This window comes from Bombina bombina, chromosome 6 (genome assembly GCF_027579735.1).
Source record: "Bombina bombina isolate aBomBom1 chromosome 6, aBomBom1.pri, whole genome shotgun sequence".
NCBI classification, from domain to species: domain Eukaryota; kingdom Metazoa; phylum Chordata; class Amphibia; order Anura; family Bombinatoridae; genus Bombina; species Bombina bombina.
In genome coordinates this window covers 82,243,750-82,267,652 of record NC_069504.1, presented here as the reverse complement: position 1 = coordinate 82,267,652, position 23,903 = coordinate 82,243,750, and the positions used below count along the sequence as shown (strand labels likewise).

At 38.9% G+C, this 23,903-nt stretch overlaps 1 protein-coding gene across 1 annotated transcript in view; it reads left to right on the top strand.

Moving 5' to 3' along the window:
- Positions 1-23,903, top strand: part of DMTF1 (cyclin D binding myb like transcription factor 1) — a 171,567-nt gene that overhangs the window by 109,719 nt on the left and 37,945 nt on the right. Inside the window, exons 13-15 of the mRNA XM_053716504.1 lie at positions 5,470-5,555; positions 9,078-9,236; positions 9,478-9,840. Coding sequence (XP_053572479.1) covers positions 5,470-5,555; positions 9,078-9,236; positions 9,478-9,840 — 608 coding nt within the window. The remainder of the gene's footprint in view (positions 1-5,469; positions 5,556-9,077; positions 9,237-9,477; positions 9,841-23,903) is intronic.

The window sequence follows — 23,903 nt, the reverse complement described above, 5'->3', positions numbered from 1 at the left end:
ATTAAAGATTCATGGCGCACGGTGCCTAAGGTAGAAGGGGCTATTTCTACTCTGGCTAATAGAACTATGATTTCTATAGAGGATAGCTGCTCCTTTAAGGATTCCATGGACAAGAAGCTGGAGGCTTATTTGAAAAAGATGTATGTTCATCAAGGTCTTCAATGGCAACCTGCAGTTTGTATTGCCACAGTAGCAAGTGCTGCATCTTATTGGTGCGATGCCTTGTCTGAATCAATTTTAGTAGAGACTCCGTTAGAGGAGATCCAAGATAGGATTAAGGCTATCAAACTAGCCAATTCCTTTATTTCTGATGCTAACATGCAAGTTATTAGACTGGGAGCCAAGATGGTCTGGCTTCACTGTCTTAGCCCGCAGGGCTTTGTGGTTAAACTCTGGGTCAGCTGATGTTACCTCCAAGTCCAAGCTTCTGGTGCTTCCTTTCAAGGGTAAAACCTTGTTTGAACCTGGTCTGGCAGAAATAATTTCTGATATTACGGGTGGGAAAGGGTCTTTTCTACCACAATACAAGAAGAACAGACCTAAAGGATGTCAAAGTAATTTTTATTCCTTTCCTAACTTCAAAGGTCAAAAGTCTTCCTCTCCTTTTTCCAAGCAGGAGCAGTCCAATTCTTCTTGGAAACCCAATCAGTCTTGGAACAAGGGGAAGCAATCTAAGAAACCCTCAGCTGAGTCTAAGTCAGCATGAAGGGTCTGCCCCCGGTCCGGGATCGGGGACTTTCCCTGTTTTGTCAAGCGTGGAGACGAGATGTCCCAGATCCTTGGGCTGTGGATATAGTATCTCAGGGTTACAAAATAGAATTCAAATCTTGCCCTCCCAGGGGCAGATTCCACCTCTCAAGATTATCTGTAGACCAGGTAAAAAGAGATGCATTCTTGAACTGCGTTCAGGACCTTTTCTCCCTGGGAGTGATTGTTCCAGTTCCTCTAAGGGAACAGGGTCTAGGATTTTACTCAAATCTGTTTGTGGTTCCCAAAAAAGAGGGAACTTTTCGACTCATTTTAGATCTGAAGTGTGTCAACAAATTTCTCAGGGTTCCGTCCTTCAAAATGGAAACCATTCATTCCATTCTTCCTTTGGTCCAAGAGGGTCAGTTCATGACCCTCTTTGGTCCAAGAGGGTCAGTTCATGACCCTCTTGGTGGTTTTTTCTTAGACCTGAAGGACGGGTATCTTCATGTTCCCATCCACAGGGATCATCACAAATTCCTGAGATTCGCTTTTCTAGACGAGCACTTTTAGTTTGTGGCTCTTCCATTTGGCCTTGCCACAGCTCCCAGAATTGTCTCAAAGGTTTTGGGGACTCTCTTGGAAGTGGTCAGGTCTCAGGGAATTGCATTGGCACCATACCTGGACGACATCTTTTTAACAAGCAAACTCTCATACAGAGATGATGTTGTCTTTTCTACGTTCCCACGGATGTAAAGTGAATCTGGAGAAGAGTTCCCTTGTTCCAGCTACAAGGATGGTTTTCTTAGGGACCATCATAGATTCAGAAAACCCAAAATTCTTTCCTCTTGCCTCTCTCTACAGTCTACTGTTCAGCCTTCAGTGGCTCAATGTATGGAGGTAATTGATCTGATGGTCGCTTCCATGGACATCATTCCCTTTGCTCGATTCCATTTGAGAGCTCTTCAATTATGCATGCTCAGACAATGGAACGGAGACTATTCGGATCTATCTCAGAGGATAGATATAGACCAGTCGACAAGAGACTCTCTCCCGTGGTGGCTTTCTCAGGAGCATCTGTCTAAGGGCACATGCTTCCAGAGACCTTCCTGGTTGATAGTGACCACGGACGCCAGCCTGCTAGGCTGGGGAGCAGCCTGGAACTAGTTAAAGGCACAGGGACAGTAGACTCAGGAGGAGTCTGCTCTCCCAATAAACATCTTGGAGTTGAGAGCGATTTACAATGCTCTGATGGCTTGGCCTCAATTGTCCTTAGCACAGTTTATCAGGTTCCAATTGAACAACATCACCAGGGAGGAACTCAGAGTTTCTTAGCCATGAAGAAGGTGGTAAGGATTATTCTGTGGGCGGAAGCTCACAATTGTTGTCTATCTGCCATCCACATTCCAGGAGTGGACTACTGGGAGGCGGATTTCCTGAGCAGACAGACATTTCATTCCAGGGAGTGGGCTCTCCATCCGGAGGTGTTCTCCAGGTTAACCCTCAAATGGGGCATGCCAAGCTTCCAAGGTACGGTTCATGGTCAAGAGATCCGCAGGCCGCTCTGATAGATGCTCTGGTGGTTCCTTGGGTTTTCGGTCTAGCATATCTGTTTCCTCCGTTTGCGCTCCTTCCACGAGTCATTGCTCGTATCAAACAGGAGAGAGCGTCAGAAATTCCTATAGCTCCTGCATGGCCTCGCAGGATCTGGTATACAGACCTAGTGAAGATGTCATCTCTGTCACCTTGGAGGTTGCCTCTAAGGAAGGAACTTCTAACTCGGGGTCCATTCCTCCATCCAAATCTCGTTTCTCTGAAGCTGACTGCTTGGAGATTGAACGCTTAGTTCTAGCTAAGCGTGGGTTTTCTGAGTCGGTCATTGAGACCATGCTGCAGGCTCGTAAGCCTGTTACTCATAAAATTTACCATAAGGTATGGCGTAAATACCTTTATTGGTAACTTTATTTCAGTTCTCTGAAAGGTCAGATTTCTGCATTATCTATTCTTTTACATAAGCTAGTCTTCGATCGCTTAACCCACTTCTTGTCCTCCAACTCGCTGCTCGACCCCTTGCAATCTGGCTTCCGTTCCCAACACTCAACTGAGACTGCCCTCACCAAGGTTACCAATGATCTTCTTTCTGCTAAAAAAACGACCACTACTCAATAATTATCTTACTTGATCTGTCTGCTGCCTTTGACACCGTTGACCATCCCCTTCTCTTACGGACTCTCAGCTCCCTTGGGCTCTCTGACACTGCCCTTTCCTGGATCCACTCTTATCTCTCTAATAGGTCCTTTTCTGTCTCCTTTGCTGGCGACTCCTCCTCTCCATTGCCTCTGTCTGTTGGAGTACCCCAAGGCTCTGTTCTGGGTCCTCTACTCTTCTCTATTTATACTTCCTCACTGGGTAAACTTATCAGTAGCTAAGGCTTCAACTACCACCTCTATGCTGATGATACTCAGATCTACCTATCTACCCCTTCACTCTCTCCTTCTGTCCTTTCTCACATCAGTGTCTGCTTATCTGGCATTTCTTCTTGGATGGCCTCTCACCACCTAAAAATCAATATGTCCAAGACTGAGCTCCTTCTAATTCCCCCCCTCTAATTCTACCCCGGTTCCTAACTTTTCAATCACTGTTGCTGACACCACTATCTCCCCATCACCCCAAGTCCGCTGCCTAGGAGTTACACTTGACTCCAATCTGTCCTTCATACCCCACATCCAATTGCTCTCTTCCTCCTGTCGCAACCACCTAGGCAATATCTCCAAAATTCGTCCGTTTCTTAATGCTAAAACTACTAAACAGCTAATCCACTCCCTGGTAATCTCCCGACTTGACTACTGTAATAACCTACTAACTGGCCTCCCTCTCTCCCGCCTCTCCCCTCTTCAATCCATCCTAAATGCCTCTGCTAGGCTAATCCACCTCTCCCGACGCTCTGTATCTGCTGCACCTCTCTGCGAGTCCCTTCACTGGCTACCCATCCACAGTAGAATTAAATTAAAAATTATCATCCTGACTTACAAAGCCCTTACCAACGCAGCCCCCCCCCCCCCCTACCTGACCTCCACTCATCAACAAATCCACTCCAGCCCACCCCCTAAGATCCAACAATGACCTGCTCCTTGCATCTTCTACCATCACCTCCTCCCATGCTAGGCTACAGGACTTCTCTCGTGCGGCACCAACCATCTGGAATGCACTTCCTAGAGCTGTCAGACTCTCCCCTAACCTTTCCTCCTTTAAACGCTCCCTAAAGACCTTTCTGTTCAGGGAAGCTTATTACCCTACTCAGTAACAAATTAATTTCACTTGCCTAATTGCTGCCCCCATCTAACTCCACACTAACATCATTCTCACCTTTGCAGTCCCCACCTCCTGTTTCTCACCCTCCGACCCATCTAGATTGTAAGTTCCCACAGGAACAGGGCCCTCAATTCCCCCTGTATTTGTTTGTTAAACTTTGTATGGTGTCTTTTATATTGTACTGTACTGTACTTTTATTTTTGTACCCATGGACAGCGCTGCGGAATCTGTTGGCGCGTTACAAATAAAGAATAATAATAATAAGCGTCTGGCGGATGTGCCACATGTTCAATCTTTTTGTCAGGCCCTGGTCAGAATCAGGCCTGTGTTTAAACCTGTTGCTCCTCCTTGGAGCCTTAACCTTGTTCTTAAAGTTTTGCAGCAGGCTCCTTTTGAGCCAATGCATTTTATAGATATTAAGTTGTTATCTTGGCAGGTTTTGTTTCTTATTGCTATCTCTTCTGCTCGGAGAGTTTCAGAACTCTCGGCTTAGCAGTGTGACTTACCTTACCTTATATTTCATGCGGATAAGGCGGTTCTTCGTACTAAATTGGGGTTTCTCCCTAAAGTTTCAGATAGAAATATTAATCAGGAAATTGTTGTTCCTTCTCTCTGTCCTAATCCTCCTTCTCATAAGGAACGTCTGTTGCATAACTTGGATGTTGTGCGTGCTCTAAAATTCTACCTACAGGTGACTAAGGATTTTTGCCAGTCTTCTGCCCTACTTGTATGTTTCTCAGGAAAGCGTAGGGGTCAGAAGGCTACTGCTACTTCTCTTTCCCTCTGGTTGAGAAGTATAATTCATTTTGCTTACAAGACTGCTGGTCAGCAGCCTCCTGAGAGAATTACAGCTCTTTCCACTAGGGCTGTCTCCTCTTCTTGGGCTTTCAAAAAATAAGCTTCTGTGGAACAGATTTGCAAGGCTGCAACTTGGTCCTCTCTGCATACGTTTTTCAAATTTTCCAAATTTGATACTTTTGCCTCGGTTGAGGCCTCTTTTGGTAGAAAGGTTCTTCAATCGTGGTGCCTTCTGTTTAGGTCTGCCTGTCTTGTTCTCCCTCCCTATTCAGTCCGTGTCCTCTAGCTTGGGTATTGGTTCCCACTAGTAATTGGAATGACGTTGTGGCTCTCCATGTCTTAGGAAAGAAAACAAAATTTATGCTTACCTGATAAATTTCTTTCTTTCTGGACATGGAGAGTCCACGACCCCACCCTTAGACAGTTATTTTTGACTAAACCTCAGGCACCTCTACACCTTTGTGTAATTCCTTTCTCCATTTCCCTTCAGTCGAATGATTAGGGATTATGGGTAGGGGAGTGACACTTAACAGCTTTGCTGTGGTGCTCTTTGCCGCCTCCTGCTGGCCAGGAGTGATATTCCTACTAGTAATTGGAATGACGTTGTGGACTCTCCATGTCTGGAAAGAAAGAAATTTATCAGGTAAGCATAATTATTTATTTTTTTTATAGCATCATCTGATTCATCGTTACCTTCTGCTGACTCGGAAACCATAACACTGAACAGCGGCACACTACAGACTTTTGAGATTCTTCCAGTAAGTGAAAATAGAGAAATGGTGACACTTTGATTTATATTTGTCAAAAGGAAAGTAACTAGTAAACAACTTAGACATTTGTAATCGTCACTGTCATTTAGAAACAAATGGCGAATATGGCCGCCGCCAGCAGATGGATTTATTTTTGTGAAAGTGCAACAAACTAAGATCTGTGCAAATCCAGCTGTTTGTATCTTGTACTCTCAGAAGACAAAATCCTGACTCCAAAAAGAGCTTAATCCTGCTGTTGGTGGCGGCCATATTCTGCATTTGTTGCTAAACAAAAGTGACAAATGCATTTGCCTAATTCATCTATTTAAAGGGACAGTAGCACATTTCATATTCATTTAGATGCATTTTTACAATATACGTTTACTTATTTTGTTTTGTATAGTCACATTTCACTGGCCTATTATGTACACTATGATATTCCTATACATGTTTACAGTAGTAAAAACCAGTAAAGGTTGAAACATTTCTGTTAACTTGTTTATTGTAATGTAAATAGATACATGACATTATACTCAGGAATAGCCTTATAAAATCTTAAAATTTCATTTAGAAAGTAGAAACATGGGTAATTATATTGTCTCCACAATTCCTTCTGTATTTAATAGAAATTCTTATACATCTTTATACAACAGGATGTACAATAGCAGTCTTCAGCATGCCAGCTGTTCTTTATTTGGGTCAGCCACACTGCGTGGTACATGTATTTATAAGCTTGGTTAATCTTCAATGCTATTCAATTTTTCTTTCGTATGAAGAGGAGAGTCGATAGGTGTCAATAGCACGAGGGATATATTTTCTGCCAATAGGAGGAGGTCAAGTACCCTCACAAGAGCTTTTGATCCCTCCCACCTCCTCCTCACCACTCAGTTTGTTCTTGGCCTCTGAGGAGAGAGATTGAGAGAAGTACACTGCAAGCAAGATTTTATTATTCTTTATCTAATTATTAGGAGTTGAGACCCAATTGAGACCCATTACCCCTCCTCTGTCTTCACTCAGGAAAGACTTCAGGATAATTTCTCCAACAATTTCTCTGAGTGAAACAGGGTTAAAGAAATACCTCAATTATGGTATGTCAGTATTCTCACGGTTAACTCTCTCAGCCATAATTGCCCTCAGGCATCGCAGGGACCCCGTTCTTTAGCCTCCTCCTGAGGGGTTGCTGGTATATCCGCAAATATCATCTGCAGTATATTTACTTGCGCTGAATGGGCTCTTTACTGGATCAGCATTCTGTGAGGGATAAAGGCCTCAGCAAGCTGGTAAGATACAGCCGAGGGGTACTGCAGTCCCAGTGACTCAGACACTAAAAACAGCCCAGGAACTACCCCTAGTACTCTCCTTATATAGGTATTAAATTGTTGGGGGTTCTCAGCCTTAACACATAGCGCTTTACCTATGTGTTTAGCACAAAACATTATTGAATTCAGAGTTAAAATCCCTATTTTTTCATTGCCTTATTACCCCTTAGCAGCCCTCAGTATGTTTTAGTCCTGGGTTCACTATATTTCCTCACAGAACAAAAAAGCTACACTATCTCTTTCAGAAAACTGCCTTATGCAGTTAGTGGTTCAGCTCATGATGGATGAGGTTATGGTTGGGGGCACAAGGGTTTTATTTTTTTTATTTAATAAAATATGTTTTTGGTCTCATAGTGTTTTTTTCTCACAGGCCTTAGTCTGCACATCATTCCGGACTCATATATCCCCCCCCCCACCCGAAGTGTTGTATTTTGTTCAAATACACTGATAATATAAATTATATCATAACGTTTTGGAATATATCTTTGCAAATCTGAGTCCTTGCTTTGGAAATTATTTTCCCAATCGGCTCTTCAGCTTAGACCTGCAGTTGCAATCACCTGTGTTGCGACTGTGGAGTCCTTTTGATGTAATTCTCTTTTTCAGATGGTTTCTGATCAATCTTCTGAGAATATCACCAACTGCATTAAAGTCCTTAAAATGGCTAATGATTTCTTGGTGTGATAATAGATTCAGTTAAAATGCGCTTATTTTTCACTGATCTTCGCAGAACCAAACTTTAGACTGCCTGTCTTTTTCTACAGATGGCTCATTCTCCATCTGTAGCACAATTTATGGAAGTAGTGAGTCTTATGGGTAGCAGCATCAAAGGTAGTCTGTTCAGAAAATATTAAACAGGAAATTGTTATTCCTTCTCTGTGTCAAATTTTTCTAACCCTAAGGAACACCAACTTCACAATTTAGATGTAGTCAGAGCCTTTAAATTCTATCTCCAGGCTACTAAAGGCATAAAGGGACAGTATACACCAATTTTTACATATAACTGCATATAGTAGACACTACTATAAGGAAGAATATGCACAGATACTGATCTAAAAATCCAGTATAAAACCTTTTAAAAACTCACTTAGAAGCTCTAAGTTTAGCACTGTTGATAAGGTTAGCTGGAACACCCAGTGAAAGGGCCTGGGCACAGATACTCTTCCCCCCCCCCCCTTCCCTTCATATGAAAGACAGAAGAGACAAACAGGAGCCAGAAGTGGTCTGTAAACGCATGTATACATCTGACACTTTGGGGCTTGGTTAGGAGTCTTAAAACAAGCAAAATGTTATTAAAATATAAGCAATACATTGTAACAAAAAAAACTCCCAGGTGGGCTATATAAATGGATCATCTAGAAAACATTTATGCAAAGAAAAATCTAGTCAAGCTTTTAGCTTGTTTGTTTACTTTTCAGGTCGCAGAGAGGGTCAAAACTTTAGCAGTGGCCTTGGCATCGTGGTCAAAACAGACTATATTCGTAAGGCTTACTTGGTTGCAGGAAAACCGCCTCGAAAAAGAGTAACTGCTCATTCTATTAGATCTGTATCTACTACTTGGGCCTTCAAAAATGTTGCCTCCTTGGAACAGATTTGCAGATTTTTTTTCTTTTTGATATTTATGCTTCTTCTGAAGTTGCTTTTGGCAGGAAAGTCCTTCAGGCCACAGTATTCGGCAAATTAGAACTGCCATCATTTTGTCCCACCCATCCTTAACATGGACTCTAAGCTTGGGTATTGTATCCCACATGTTATGGGTACCTATGAACTCTCACCATCTTACGAAAGAAAACGGAATTTATACTTTAGCAATACATTTCTGTCTTTCGGGATGAGGAGAGTCCATCAGACCCGCCCACATTTTTACTAGATGGGCGATAGGTCTTATTTGCACCTCTTAACCCTGCTTTTTTGTCTTTTCTACCTTTTTCTATCTCGCTCATCTGCTCGGCTATACATAAACTGAGTGGGGAGAGGAGGTGCAAGGGATTAAAGCTCTTGTGAGGGTTCCTGACCTCCTCTTAGTGGCAGGAAATATATGTTCTGGACAGCTATGGACTCTCCTCATCAAAGAAAGAAATTTATCAGGAAGTATAAATTCTGTTTTTATGTTATTATATATTAATGTTATGTTATCATGCATAGTAGATAAAGGAACATCACATGGTGGAGTCAGGAGCTTCCTAACTGTGTTGTTCTTTCTTTATGCAAGTCGTTCTACCTTCAGCCAAGTGGCACCACTGGTACCTTCATTCTTCATACAGGTTCAAGTCAAGGTCTTCCGTTAACGCTTGCCTCTAACCCATCTGTGACATTGGCATCAGAAGCATCTCCCACATCACCAGAACAAATCATTGTCCATGCCGTATCTGTAAGTCTTTATCAAGGTTCTTTCAACAAATACTGCTACACTCTTAAATCCATGAGAAATTAAAAACTTATTCGCCATTTACAACTAAATTGTGTTGTAACTAAATTAGTGGAACTCTTGATATATACATAAATAAAATTTGCAAATGTTACAAAAAATTTTTCTTTTCGTTTTAGCAGTGCTAATGGCTAATACTTTTGTTATTTTTCTTTTCTTATATGCCTGTTTGTTCTCTTCACAGCCGGAGCATCTGCTTAACACTAGTGATAACGTTACCGTCCACTGTCACACTCCTGGCATTATAATTCGCACACTTGCTTCTGATGATGTTGTAACACCCCTGGCTCAAACTGAACTTACCATTAATTCAGAACTGCAGCATGATGAACTGAGCGATTCTCAGAGTGGTCTGGAAATGGACTCTCTTTCCCCGGAGATCCAGCACTCTGACATTAATTTAGACCATGAGTCTTTGTATTGCACTAATGAGCCGGGATGCCGGGTGTCTTTGCATCGAGCTGAAACAGACAAAGAATTATCAGACAAAGACATGAAGACAAATAATGATACTGTCCCTGACCTGGATAGGAATTATGTGAAAGAAGTAAGTAGTTGAAAAAGTCAGCTTGCAATATTTGTTATATTGTTATAAGTCTCATGTGGCATCTGCACTGGAAAAAGAGGCACACTATTCATCCCCTCCTCCCATCCCTCCTGACGTCTATACAATGATTTCTGAGGTCTAGTGAAAATAAAGTGCATGGTCCCTACATCTACTATTTTATGCATCCAAGCTTCCTGGTTGTCTAGTGAGGTAACAACGGCTTCTCCACATGCTCTGTGTCTCAATAATGCTCTTTGTCAAGCTAAGATAAGCTTTAATTAGGAAGAAGGCATAACTGGCATATAATTGAAAGACCATATTGCCTTCTCCCCAACTTGATCACCAGATTACAAGTGGAGCTCTATTTAGTGCTTTCTCTCGCATGCAAACACCGCCAGAAGTAAACTTTTAATGCACGCGTATTACAAGTTGAAAGTAAATGGATTGCGTGCAAGCGAAACCCGACGAGCACTAACTTAAGATATCGCGACTGAGCTAACTTAATGGAGTGAACTGCTGGAAAAAATACCTAACACTGCATTAGACCAAGTGCGCTCAACCCAATGTGAGTAATTCATATTTCACATTCCAATGTTCTTCACATAGAAGAAAATGTTATTTTTATTTTAAAATCAATATATATTGATATACATATCGGTGTTCTCCACAGGAAATTTTGCCAGCTGGCTGGGGGCAGTGTAATACTTTCTAATAATATAAAATTTTCTGCTATCCAAGGCTCAAATTAATTGCATAATTTATAATATATTTATTTAATGATAATTTGAGCAATAAACATTAAAAACATTTTAATATTAGCTAATTTTAGCTGGGTGGTGCGCCCATTAAAAAGGTCCTAGGGAGAACACTGCATATATTTATCATCTATCTATCTATATATATATCCCTTACCATTAAAACACCTTGTGATATACCATATATCTTTTAACCCTTATAAAGTGTTTTATTAATATTTATATGAATATTTTTTATTATATAGTGTATATATGAGTGTAACCGTTTGTACTTATGTTGTGTTTGGTGCACATTTATTTTTAGCCCTAACCTTTTTATGTGAGGTCTTCAATCTGGCTAACCTGACAAGCACAGATTTACTTGCAACTTGTAATACGAACTCAAGACACACTCAAGTTAGCACATTCGTGATATTGCAATATTGCGTTATCCTTAGCGTGCCACTTGTAATCTAGCCCAATGTGTCATGCCTGCTAAACCACCACACCCCTTCATTAAACTTTTAAGGAGACAAGTAGCGGGCCATCTTGGTGGTGTAACAGAGCCATTCCTAAAACAAAATGCTGTGGTATCTGCGAGTGGTTGTTGATCTATCCTTTCAAACTTGCCTTCTTCCTAGGCATATGACTTGGATGTCTAATTTGTGAGGTAAAATTTCTACAACCTTAGGTTTCTCCAAAACGTTCTTTTGTTTGTAATTCATTGTGGATAGATTGTGTATAAACTACTAGCTTCATCTTTATTTTATTACATTATTATTCATCATTTTAAAATAACGCAACCAATCTAATTAATAAATTGAGACGATGTGTTATAAACTCACAACAGAGTGATAGCTCTTTAAGAGTTCCTGATATATGGACATTTTACTTGCTCTACTTCCCAGCAATACAGTTAACATCTTGGTTTTAGACTAGTGATAAACAACCAGCTTGCTACCAAATGATTTCAAATGCATAAGTGGTCACTAAGTGCATTGAACTTTGTTGGAGCTGCTGTGTGCATATGGGTTTAGTGTAGGTGTTATGTAGAGTAGAGGAAATGTGGTTTCTGAAGGTAAAATGGAATGTTCTGAGTTGCTTCATAGGACACACTGGGTGGTGCTTTAGAAGCCACCAACAACTGCCAGTTGTCCACTATAATTTTAGACCCACAATAGTCAAACAGGTTTTAAAGGAATATAAGAAAGGCTTCTTACTTCTGCTTATATGTCAACAAACAAATGATTTGCACCACATAAGACATATTTCCCTATCAGAAAATATTCATGTTATGTGAAATGCACCATATAATTTAATTGTAAATATGGATAGATATAGAAGTAACTTCAAAAAAGACATAGTAAGCTTTTCTCTTTTTGTCCAACCTACCTTGATTCTGAAAAGAAATGACTGCCAAAAACTTTTTTCCATTAGGTGGTGAGAGTCCACAAGTCATTACTATTTGGAATTCAACTCTTGGCCACTAGGAGGAGACAAAGGATACTAATCATTCCACAAGCTTTTAATCCCTCTCAACTTTCTGGTATCCCAGTCTTAATCTGCGTCAAAGGATCAGGTGAAGAATTGAGGTGCTCCAGAACCTTTGTGAGATTTTCTGAATTAAGTTCAGACCCATTACTTCCCTAAAAACAGCTATTATAAGAAGATGAGAATATAGGAGGGTACTAAGGCTGTTTAAAGTAATTATCCTGCAGGATGTATAATATATAAGGTGGCACAAAGAGCTTGCTGATTCCTATTGGACACAGTTATTAGTATGTATGTACGTTCCTCTTCTTGTCGGTATTTATAGTGCGTTTTATACAAAATTTACATGTACTTCAATAATTTTATAGATTCAAGAGAACCAAGATAAACACAGAGTCTCTATAGAAGTGCGCAAATGATCACAGCATGTGGCAGATGGCGGATTCGGCAACCAGCAATCCAGGCAGCTCTCTTAGAAATGGTAACTGGACAACGGGAACCTGTGGATGACAGATGGAAGAGGCGCCTCATGGGACAAGTATCGTTTTAGGCAACAGAGGGATACACAATAGCAGCGGACCCCCCACACAGAGTGTTACTCACAAGAGCGGCGGTACAAACGTGTACCCAAACAAGCAGGACGGAACCAAAAGTCGCCCGTCAGACAGGCGTAAGCTCGGTACGCTAGACAGACGTCACTCAGCAAGTAGCGTCAGAGACGACCCAGCAGGGGAACCAATGGAGTCGAAGGATACTCGACACAGCGGACCTCCAAAGGGGATCAGGAACGTAACCAAATTGCTCCAGCGGCAATAGTAATAGAAAACAGGCAGGTGTGATGTACTCAAGGATACATTTATTGAGTACAAACAGATAAAAACATGCGTACAGCAACGCGTTTCTCAACAAATAGTCGTTTCATCAGGCTGATAGTAATACATGGGAATACCTGCTCTATTTATAACACACCTGTGTCAATCACAAAGCTCCTGCTGCCGACACATCCCCAAGTGAGGATAACTGGTGATAGGATGTGAATCGAGTAGGAGGTGTCTCAGGAGCCGGAGCTAAGGATGGACTGCAGACAACCAATAACATACACAAATATTTCAAACATTCTGAATTATAAGTTTGTAATTAATCTGTCCTTACAGATAATATACAGATTCAAATCATACAAATAATAAATATTACTGTAACAGCATACAACATGTGGAGAATTGAAACGCTCACAAATTAAGATATTAATATTAATAATAGTGTTTCATAATAACCCAGTATCATTATAAGACTCAGAACAGTTAAAAAAATAATAATAATAATAATGGTCCAGTTTAATAGAAGGGGGCTGAACATTGATTTTTAAAAAATTTATTAGATAAAATTGTTTGCGATGGGGGGGGGGGGGGGGAAAGGGAGGGGGGCAATCCTTGGATAATAAGGGGATAGGACTAAAAGGACCAGCGATAAAAAGTCTTATAAATATAAGGGGATCCTAAAAAGTCCTACTAATAATCACTAAAAGCACCAGATAAATAATAAATTAAACAATATTAATCTTAGTCACTGACTATACTAGGTGCTCAGATGTAATTGTTATATTAAATAATATGATGTAAGATGTAAGATATGGGTTGAGTGTCTGGAAACACCTCTACTAGATGGCCCTAATAGAAAGATGTCCTACTAGTAATAACTAAAGACACCAGAAATAATATATCAAACAATATTAGTCTTGGTCACTGACTATACTAAGCGCTCAGATGTAAATAAAAAATAAAAAATAAAGATTGGGTAACTGAGTACAGCTCTAGTGGATGGCTCTAATTAGTGGAAGGCTGCTAGGTCAATACACAAATTTAACCCATCAGGATGCATACATTTCAAAACGTGGATCCAATACGTTTCTCTTTGTCTTAATCTAAAATACCTATTATAGATATAAGATTTAGGTATATGTTCTAAAGGGGTCACGGAGAAGCAATTAGTATCACCATTGTGCATGATGTTGCAGTGTCTAGAGACTATGGTACTTGTAATTCTTCCTCATATTACGTTTATGTTCAGACCACCTTATGCTGAACCGCCTACAGGTTCTGCCCACATATTGGATGCCACATAAACAGGTGAGTAAATATACAACATAGGTTGATGCACAAGAGATATGTCCAATGATCGAATAAGATCTATTAGTGATAGAAGATCGAAAGGTTTTTTGTTTGGTGTCAATCGACTGACACATCTTGCATCTGCTCGCTCTGCATCTAAAAGCACCAAACTTTGGTGCAATAGACTTTGGTGTTATGAGGGCTGGTTGTCTCTTATGTTTGACTATCTTGCTGGGAGCAAGCAGGGTCTTTAGAGTAGGAGCTCTCCTGTAAACCACTTTTGGTTTGGTACCTATCGATTTACCCAAAATGGGATCCTTAGTTAGAATGTCCCAATGTTTGGCCAGCACCTTTCTAATCAATGCATGATTAGAATTGAATTGCGTGATGAAAAGAGTATTTTCATTATAGTTATTCGTTACTTGTCCCAAATGTTTATTTGAGTTGATAAAATAACCGTTCCTATCATCTAATCTAGCCCTTCTGTAACCTTTGTCTATAATACTAAGTGGATAGTTCTTTTCCAGAAAACGTTCCCTCAAGACCTGACTTTGGGAATCATAGTCAGATAACGTGCTGCAGTTACGGCGAATACGTTTGAACTGACCATATGGTACGTTTTGTTTCCAGGCATGAAAATGACAGCTTTTAAAATCCAGATAGCTATTACAGTCAACCGTCTTGAAATAGGTTGTACTAGTCACCTTGCCTTCATTAAAGCTCAAATGCAGGTCCAAGTATACAATTGATTTATTATTAATTGAACTCGTGAAGGTCAAGCCCCTGTCGTTTGAATTCAAATAATCCACAAAAGAGGTGGCTGAGTCCTCATTGCCCCTCCATATAAAAATCAGATCGTCAATATATCTGCCATAGAATACCAGGCTCGCCCCATAGTGTGAGTCATATATATAACGCTTTTCAAAATGACCCATAAACAAATTCGCGTAGCTAGGGGCGAACCTGGTACCCATGGCAGTACCTTTGGTTTGAAGAAAAAATTCATCCTGGAACACAAAGTAGTTGTGCTCCAGGATGAAAGATATGAGTTGTAAAATGAACTCTTTCTGGTTGGTAGAAAGATAAAAATCTTGGTCCAGAAATTCTGACACTGCCTCCATACCCAAATTGTGTACAATATTTGAGTACAAGGCCTGAACATCGCAGGTGATCCACACCAGGTCGGGTGTGATATTCAATCCCTCTAATTTCTTGAGGAGGTCTGTGGAGTCTTGAATATAGGATTCAAGACCCCGGACATATTTCTGTAGAAAATGATCAACGTATGAAGACACGTTGTCAGTTAGGCTGCCTATCCCCGCTATGATGGGTCGACCTGGTGGGCATGAGGAGTTTTTGTGTATCTTAGGCAAATGGTAATAAAATGCCAAATTGGGCTCATCAGTAACCAAAAAATCCCTCTCTTTTTTAAGGAGTATACCTTCTTTGAAGGCAGAATCAACAATATCCTTAAGAGATGATTTAAACCTCGTAGTGGGGTTCGAGTTCAATTTCGTGTAATAGTTAACATCAAATAAAATTTTCCGGGCCTCTGTTAGATAGTCAGCAAGGTCTTGAAGCACAACCCCTCCGCCTTTGTCGGCTTGTCTTATGACAATAGATTTGTTGTTTTTAAGACTTTCCAAGGCTTTTTTCTCATTAGGAAAAAGATTATTTTGTCCATGTATCTTTTTGGTTATTTTATCAAAATCGTCACTAACAAGTTGTCTGAAGATTTCGATATGGGCATTGTTTTTCAATTGGGGCACAAAATTCGATTTATTTTTGAAGTTGGTATGTATATACCCCTCACACAATTGGTCAATAAAAGTGTCAGGTTCAATAACCGGAACCATTTCTTGATTGAGTCTGGCTAATGTTGTAAATACGTGTGTATATTGATTGATCGTTCTTTTCTCCTTACTTTTCTCCTTACTATATGTGTTCATTTAATTATGTCACTTTTATACTGGGTGGTTATAATCCCTACTTAAATACTTGTTGCCTTGACCACTTAATTGGTATACTTAAAATGACAAACCATTAAATATTAATATTCCAAAACATTTATTATACTAGACATTCATATGACAAGGGCTGAAAAACATATACGTTCTCCTAAAATTGCTAAAAAAAAAACCACCGGTGTCTATATATACTATGTCTCCTTTAAGACTGAACTTGTTAAAATCTTCTCGAATGGCAATTTCTACTTGCTACACATCACCCAACAATATATTGCATTTAGATACAATGTAATACAATCTTATGTATTCTAATACAGTGTTTAAACAGTGTTCCGATAGGAATATTTGAGCATTTGTGCTTGTTCTGCTTATAAGTCAAATACCATCTTCTTCAATAGATTTAAGTTGCCTAATGATTAAAAAATGAAATGACAAAGATACAATGTCCTTTTCTAAGGTGTCTCTATCGTGTGACTTCCCAGGTTTTCACCCCTAGAAACGGTATTGTATATTTTAAATTGCGATATTTCGTATTGACAGTATAGTGAAAGTTCATTTGAAACACATATATCAGTGTTGGCTGTTTAAAATGCTATGAGTTTATTTACATACGTTTTTTTTCTTTGTTATCCTTCTTGAAAACAGTGCACTGTTTCGATGAGATGTTTTCCCCAGATGGATAGTACCAGTGGAGCTCTGTGTCATCCAACCTCCGTTTACCGGACAATGAGAATGGAGCTTCAATCCCTCCTATGGGTGATGCCGGTCTTAATCTACCTGTTCTCCTTGTAAGAAAAGTCATGGACTTCTTGCCAGCTGCTGTAGTGCTCTCTCGGCTTCTATGGCTGGCAAGGTAACTGGAGCTGGTGGAAATCCGTTCTTTCTGGATTTTTTGCAATACCGGGATTTTTTTTGTTCTCCTTGTGATGGCGTTTAGCTGATGGCTTGCTTTCAGGTTTCTACGCATTTCGGCTGTCAGCCTTTTTCAAGATACCTGAAAAGATCGATCTTGTGCTTTTTAAAGCCTTGTTTTTTACCGCCTTCTTAATAAAGGGACAGTCTACACCAGAATTTTTATTGTTTTAAAAGATAGATAATCCCTTTATTACCCATTTCCCAGTTTTGCATAACCAACACAGTTATAATAATATACTTTTAACCTCTGTGATTATCTTGTATCTAAGCCTCTGCAAACTGCCCCTTTTTTCAGTTCTTTTGACAGACTTGCAGTCTAGCCAATCAGTGCCTGCTCCCAGATAACTTCTCGTGCACGAGCACAGTGTTATCTATATGAAATACGTGAACTAACACCATCTAGTGGTGAAAAACTGTTAAAATGCAGTCTGAAAGAGGTGGGCTTCAAGGTCTAAGAAATTAGCATTTGAACCTCCTAGGTTAAGCTTTCAACTAAGAATACCAAGAGAGCAAAGCAAAATTGGTGATAAAAGTAAATTGGAAAATTGTTTAAAATTACATGCTCTATCTGAATCATGAAAGTTTATTTTGGCCTAGACTGTCCCTTAACCGTTTCTTTGCCATTTGTTTTTCGCAAATTTCATTATTTACTGTCTTTGTTCGTTTCTACTACCTTTGTTTGACATATTCTTGTTCTTAATAAATTGTAGATGGTATTTCTGGTATCTTTTTTAATTAAGATTATATAAAAAATACTTTAAAATACGGAACACATACATTTAAAAACTATGGAGATAATCAACTTTGATTTTTACTGCTTCTTTATGAGTTGTTATTCATAACCCTTTTTGATCCTAGAATATATCCTGAGATATATTTGGATAATTATTCCGTGCTAGACTTATCTAGTTATAGCTTTTCTAGTTTTATCCTTAAAATACCTTTTTAGTTTGTTCCATTATGGTTAGGAATAATTCGATTTGGATGTTCTAAACTATCCTAATTGCATATATTTACTATTGTCCTTCAAATTTTATTGGCAAATATTTTTGTACATACTTATATTGCTCTACCCTTGTATATATGAGTTTGGCACTAATATTTATCCTAGCCCATTTTGGTAAGATAACTGATAATTTCTTATAGAGAAATTAAAATAAATAAATAAATATATATAAAACGTTTCAAACAATCCCATTCAAAGGATGAAAAAAGACTTAGACAATATGATATTAGAGGCCAAAGAAAGGGGAATAATAAATAATTAAGAATCCAAATTTCTCACAATAGAATATCCTAGGACACCAGTCTTTTATTTTTTTCTGAAAATTCATCAAGACATAATAAATCCACCAGGCCGCCCCATTATTTCTGGCATTGACTCACTAACCTCCAATCTTTCACAATATGTGGATTATTTCCTGCATAAATATGTTAAGAATATACCATCACACATAAAAGATACAAAACATTTTCTGAATTTAGTACAAAAAATAAATTGGCAAGAAAACTATATACTCACAACATGCGATGTGAGCTCCCTATACACCTGCATAGAACACTCAAAAGGGTTAGAAGCAACTGAAAGATACATAGAGAAAGATGTAGATATGTCTAACACACAACGAGGATTCATTTTAGACTGTATGTCTTTTATTCTGCGTAACAATTATTTTAAATTTGATGGTAAATATTACCTACAAATGAGAGGAACAGCTATGGGCACGAGATTCACACTCAGCTATGCAAATTTATTTGTTGGACAATTCGAAGAAAATTTTCTGTCGACAACACCGTGGGGTGCAAATCTCGTGCTGTATAAACGTTTTATAGATGTGTTCATTATATGGCGAGAAGATCAAGAACTATTTAACCAATTCATAGAAGACTTAAATAACAATGACCTAGGGCTTCGGTTCACTCATGAATCCAGCAAAAATAACAGTTTTCTGGATTTGGAGATAAAGATACTTGATAATAAGATTACAACCACTCCTTTTTTTTAAAAAAAGTTGATGCCAATAACTATATTGACTATAAAAGCTGTCACCATGAAAAATGGAAACGCAATATACCAAAAGGGCAATTCTCTAGAATTCGAAGAAATTGTACTGACATATCAGACTATGATAAACAATCACTAATTTTACAGGAGAGATTTGAGGAGAAAGGTTACAATTCAACTAAAATAATAGATATAAAAAACAAAGTGAGGGAAATAGAGAAGAATTACTACAGGATGGTTATAAAGAAATAAAACAAAATGGAGAGTGGGACACATTTAATATTCCCTTTATCACAACCTTTTTGGCACAACATAGACAAATTCAAAGTATTATCAAGAAACATTGGCACCTAGCCAGAAGTGACCCACTAATTGGCAAAAGACTGAAATACCAACCAGACATAATTTTCAAAAAAGCAAGAAATTTGAAAAACATACTCTCACCCAGTGAATATAAACCTAAACTACCAAATGGATAATGTAACTTAAAGGGTGAGAAAATAGCAGGTTTCTTTCCTTGCCATGACTGCAAGTCATGCAAACATAGCACTAAAACAAATACAGTAAAATCTACCACCACAAATAAAATATTGAAAATTGGTGATGTAATTAGATGTACGGACAGGAATATAATATATCTACTTCAATGTTCATGTCAATTATAGTATTTGGGACAAACAAGTAGGAGTCTGAAGGACAGAATTAGAGAGCATATTAGGAGCATTGAACTAGAAAAGGATAATACCAGACTATATACACATTTTAAGGAACATCATAAGGGAAACCCAAAAGAAATGACATACTGGAGTATCCAGAAAGTAAAGCAAGATGGGAGGGGTGGTAATATAGAAAAGAGACTCCTTCACCAAAAAGCAGAATTAATTTACACAATGGGCACATTATACCCAAAAGGACTTAATAGCGAACTAGACCTGAACTCAATAATTTAGATAACAATATTAGCTAATACTATATATAAAGTTATATATGTAAAGTATGAAATACAGACCCATAAGGCTAATTACTATATATTTCCAGAATAGATCCAATATAAAGTATTTATTTTATTTTAATTTCTCTATAAGAAATTATCAGTTCTCTTACCAAAATGGTCTAGGATAAATATTAGTGCCAAACTCATATATACAAGGGTAGAGCAATATAAGTATGTACACAAATATTTGCCAATAAAATTTGAAGGAGAATAGTAAATATATGCAATTAGGATAGTTTAGAACATCCAAATCGAATAATTCCTAACCATAATGGAACAAACTAAAAAGGTATTTTAAGGATAAAACTAGAAAAGCTATAACTAGATAAGTGTAGCACGGAATAATTATCCAAATATATCTCAGGATATATTCTAGGATCAAAAAGGGTTATGAATAACAACTCATAAAGAAGCAGTAAAAATCAAAGTTGATTATCTCCATAGTTTGTAAATGTATGTGTGCCGTATTTTAAAGTGTTTTTTATATAATCTTTTAATTAAAAAAAGATACCAGAAATACCATCTCCAATTTATTAAGAACAAGAATATGTCAAACAAAGGTAGTAGAAACGAACAAAGACAGTATATAATGAAATTTGCGAAAAACAAATGGCAAAGAAACGGTTAATAAGGCGGTAAAAAACAAGGCTTTAAAAAGCACAGGATAGATCTTTTCAGGTATCTTAAAAATGGCTGACAGCCGAAACGTGTAGAAACCTGAAAGCAAGCCATCAGCTAAACGCCATCACAAGGAGAACAAAAAAATCCAGAAAGAACGGATTTCCACCAGCTCCAGTTACCTTGCCAGCCATAGAAGCCGAGAGAGCACTACAGCAGCTGGCAAAAAGTCCATGACTTTTCTTACAAGGAGAACAGGTAGATTAAGACCGGCATCACCCATAGGAGGGATTGAAGCTCCATTCTCATTGTCCGGTAAACGGAGGTTGGATGACACAGAGCTCCACTGGTACTATCCATCTGGGGAAAACATCTCATCGAAACAGTGCACTGTTTTCAAGAAGGATAACAAAGAAAAAAAACGTATGTAAATAAACTCATAGCATTTTAAACAGCCAACACTGATATATGTGTTTCAAATGAACTTTCACTATACTGTCAATACGAAATATCGCAATTTAAAATATACAATACCGTTTCTAGGGGTGAAAACCTGGGAAGTCACACGATAGAGACACCTTAGAAAAGGACATTGTATCTTTGTCATTTCATTTTTTAATCATTAGGCAACTTAACTCTATTGAAGAAGATGGTATTTGACTTATAAGCAGAACAAGCACAAATGCTCAAATATTCCTATCGGAACACTGTTTAAACACTGTATTAGAATACATAAGATTGTATTACATTGTATCTAAATGCAATATATTGTTGGATGATGTGTAGCAAGTAGAAATTGCCATTCGAGAAGATTTTAACAAGTTCAGTCTTAAAGGAGACATAGTATATATAGACACCAGTGGGTTTTTTTTTAGCAATTTTAGGAGAACGTATATGTTTTTCAGCCCTTGTCATATGAATGTCTAGTATAATAAATGTTTTGGAATATTAATATTTAATGGTTTGTCATTTTAAGTATACCAATTAAGTGGTCAAGGCAACAAGTATTTAAGTAGGGATTATAACCACCCAGTATAAAAGTGACATAATTAAATGAACACATATAGTAAGGAGAAAAGAACTAAAAATCAATATACACACGTATTTACAACATTACTTGCAGAAAGGTATAAAATTATTGAAGTACAAGTAAATTTTGTATAAAATGCACTATAAATACCGACAAGAAGAGGAACGTACATACATACTAATAACTGTGTCCAATAGGAATCAGCACGCTCTTTGCGCCACCTTATATATTATACATCTAGTTCTATAAACCAGTGAGACAGGTTTATTAAAGGTGAGCAAGATTCCACCATTGAACAGGACAGGTAATAAACAATTATCCTGCAGGAGTTTTGGTCACTAGCCTTTCACAGGTGTCCCAAGGATTGGTATCTTGCCTCCCCCTGCTTGGCCTTATTGTTGTTCTTATATGGAAAATCCTCTACTGTTTTATTTATTCACTCAAATAGCCCACAGGCTAGTATTAGATACATTTTAACATGTATATAAAAGGACATTTATAAGGGAGTACAGACAGTGTCATATCAGGAGCTTGGTGCCTGCAACATGTATTTGCTTATGTCACTTTAAGAGGCGTGAAGGGGACAAGATAAGTTTTATTGATTATGGACCAACAAACGGTGTTGCAATACTTTTATTTTGGGGACTTAACTTTTTTAGTATGCTCTTTGTTGCAATTCACAGCTGGCCTCACAATTTTTTCCACTGTGCTGCAGAGTTGCGCTCTCACACTGCTCCCTTCTTCAATCAGTATCAGCCAATATTTCTATTCAGAAGTATTTTTCTTTTTCAAGATACGACGAGTCCACGGATTTCATCCTTACTTATGGGATTACGCCTCCTGGTCAACAGGAGGAGGTAAAGAGCACCACAGCAGAGCTGTATAAATAGCTCCTCCCTTCCCTCCCAACCCAGTCATTCTCTTTGCCTGTGTTAGTAATAGGAAGAGGTAAAGTGAGGTGTTAGTTTAGATTCTTCAATCAAGAGTTTTTTATTTTTTAATAGTGCCAGTGAGTACTATTTTATTTCAGGGTGTAGCCAGGACCTGGTCAGCCTCTTGTTAGCAGAGTTTCAGGTGGCTTTAAAGCATTGGGAACTGGTGGGAGTAATTTCTCACTGTGCCTCCCATACTGTGTGCTGCCCTTCTTAATATTGTCTTAGCAATTGTTAACTAAGGCCCTGTATGTCTCCACAGAATGGCAAGAAGGTAAAGAGGACTTCTTCATAGCTGTGGGACCGTTCATGCTGTCGCTCAGCACTAAGGTATGTGCAGCTCTAATTTCTGGGACAGCACTAACTCAGACACTGCTGCAATCTTTATTTCTATGACTCCCTAATTCCCCAGGGCTTCTCTATTGGTATTAGGGAAGATGCGGTGGGGGAGGATTAGATAGGGCCGCTCAGGACACATTTATTCTTCTATGTGAGAGTGCAGACGGACTTTGGGCTGGACGCTGGGGCTAACATGGCTGATTACGGAGCATGTCTCCAGTGTTGGGTGTCTACTGTATATCAGATCCGGTGTGTGTGTTTACTCCCTCAGCTACACGCTTTACAGGATAAGGGCACATTTATTGGGGCCAGACCGCATGGTATGTTCAGCCGCTCTTGCAGCTACATACGGCTCGCGGTTTCTTTGAGGTCAGATGCTTGGAGTTAGTTGACGCCCACGAAGGGCGGAGTTATTCTCCCGCGCTCTGGAAGCCGCGCAGTTATTTTCTGACATACGCAGCGTGGGTGAGAGAGATCGGAGCCTCACTCACTGCCGGGACCGCATGGTTTTAGGTTAAAAAAAGCAAACGGTCTCAGGCAGAGTATATTGGATACGGAGTGGAGGGGGCAGGTAGGCGCCTCAGCGGAGCTGTTGAGGCGGCAGAGGCAGCTTAGTTTAACGGACCTGTTACTTTAAGGGATTATAACTTGATTTTCCTTTTTAATCCTCTTATATCTCCGTTTTAATTTTGCCGAGTGTGAGTTCTATAACTTTGCAAATTAATATTTAAAGGCACAACTGCACGCTTTATTCAGAGGTCCTTGATTAACTTATAAGTTTGCACAAGACCAAGTCTGTTTTGTTTATTTACCAACATGGATGATATTATGAATGTCACTTGTTCATTATGTTTGCATGCAAATGTGGAACCTCCTGTTACTTTTTGTCCCTCGTGTACTGAGAGGGCTTTACAGTTCAGAGCAAATGTT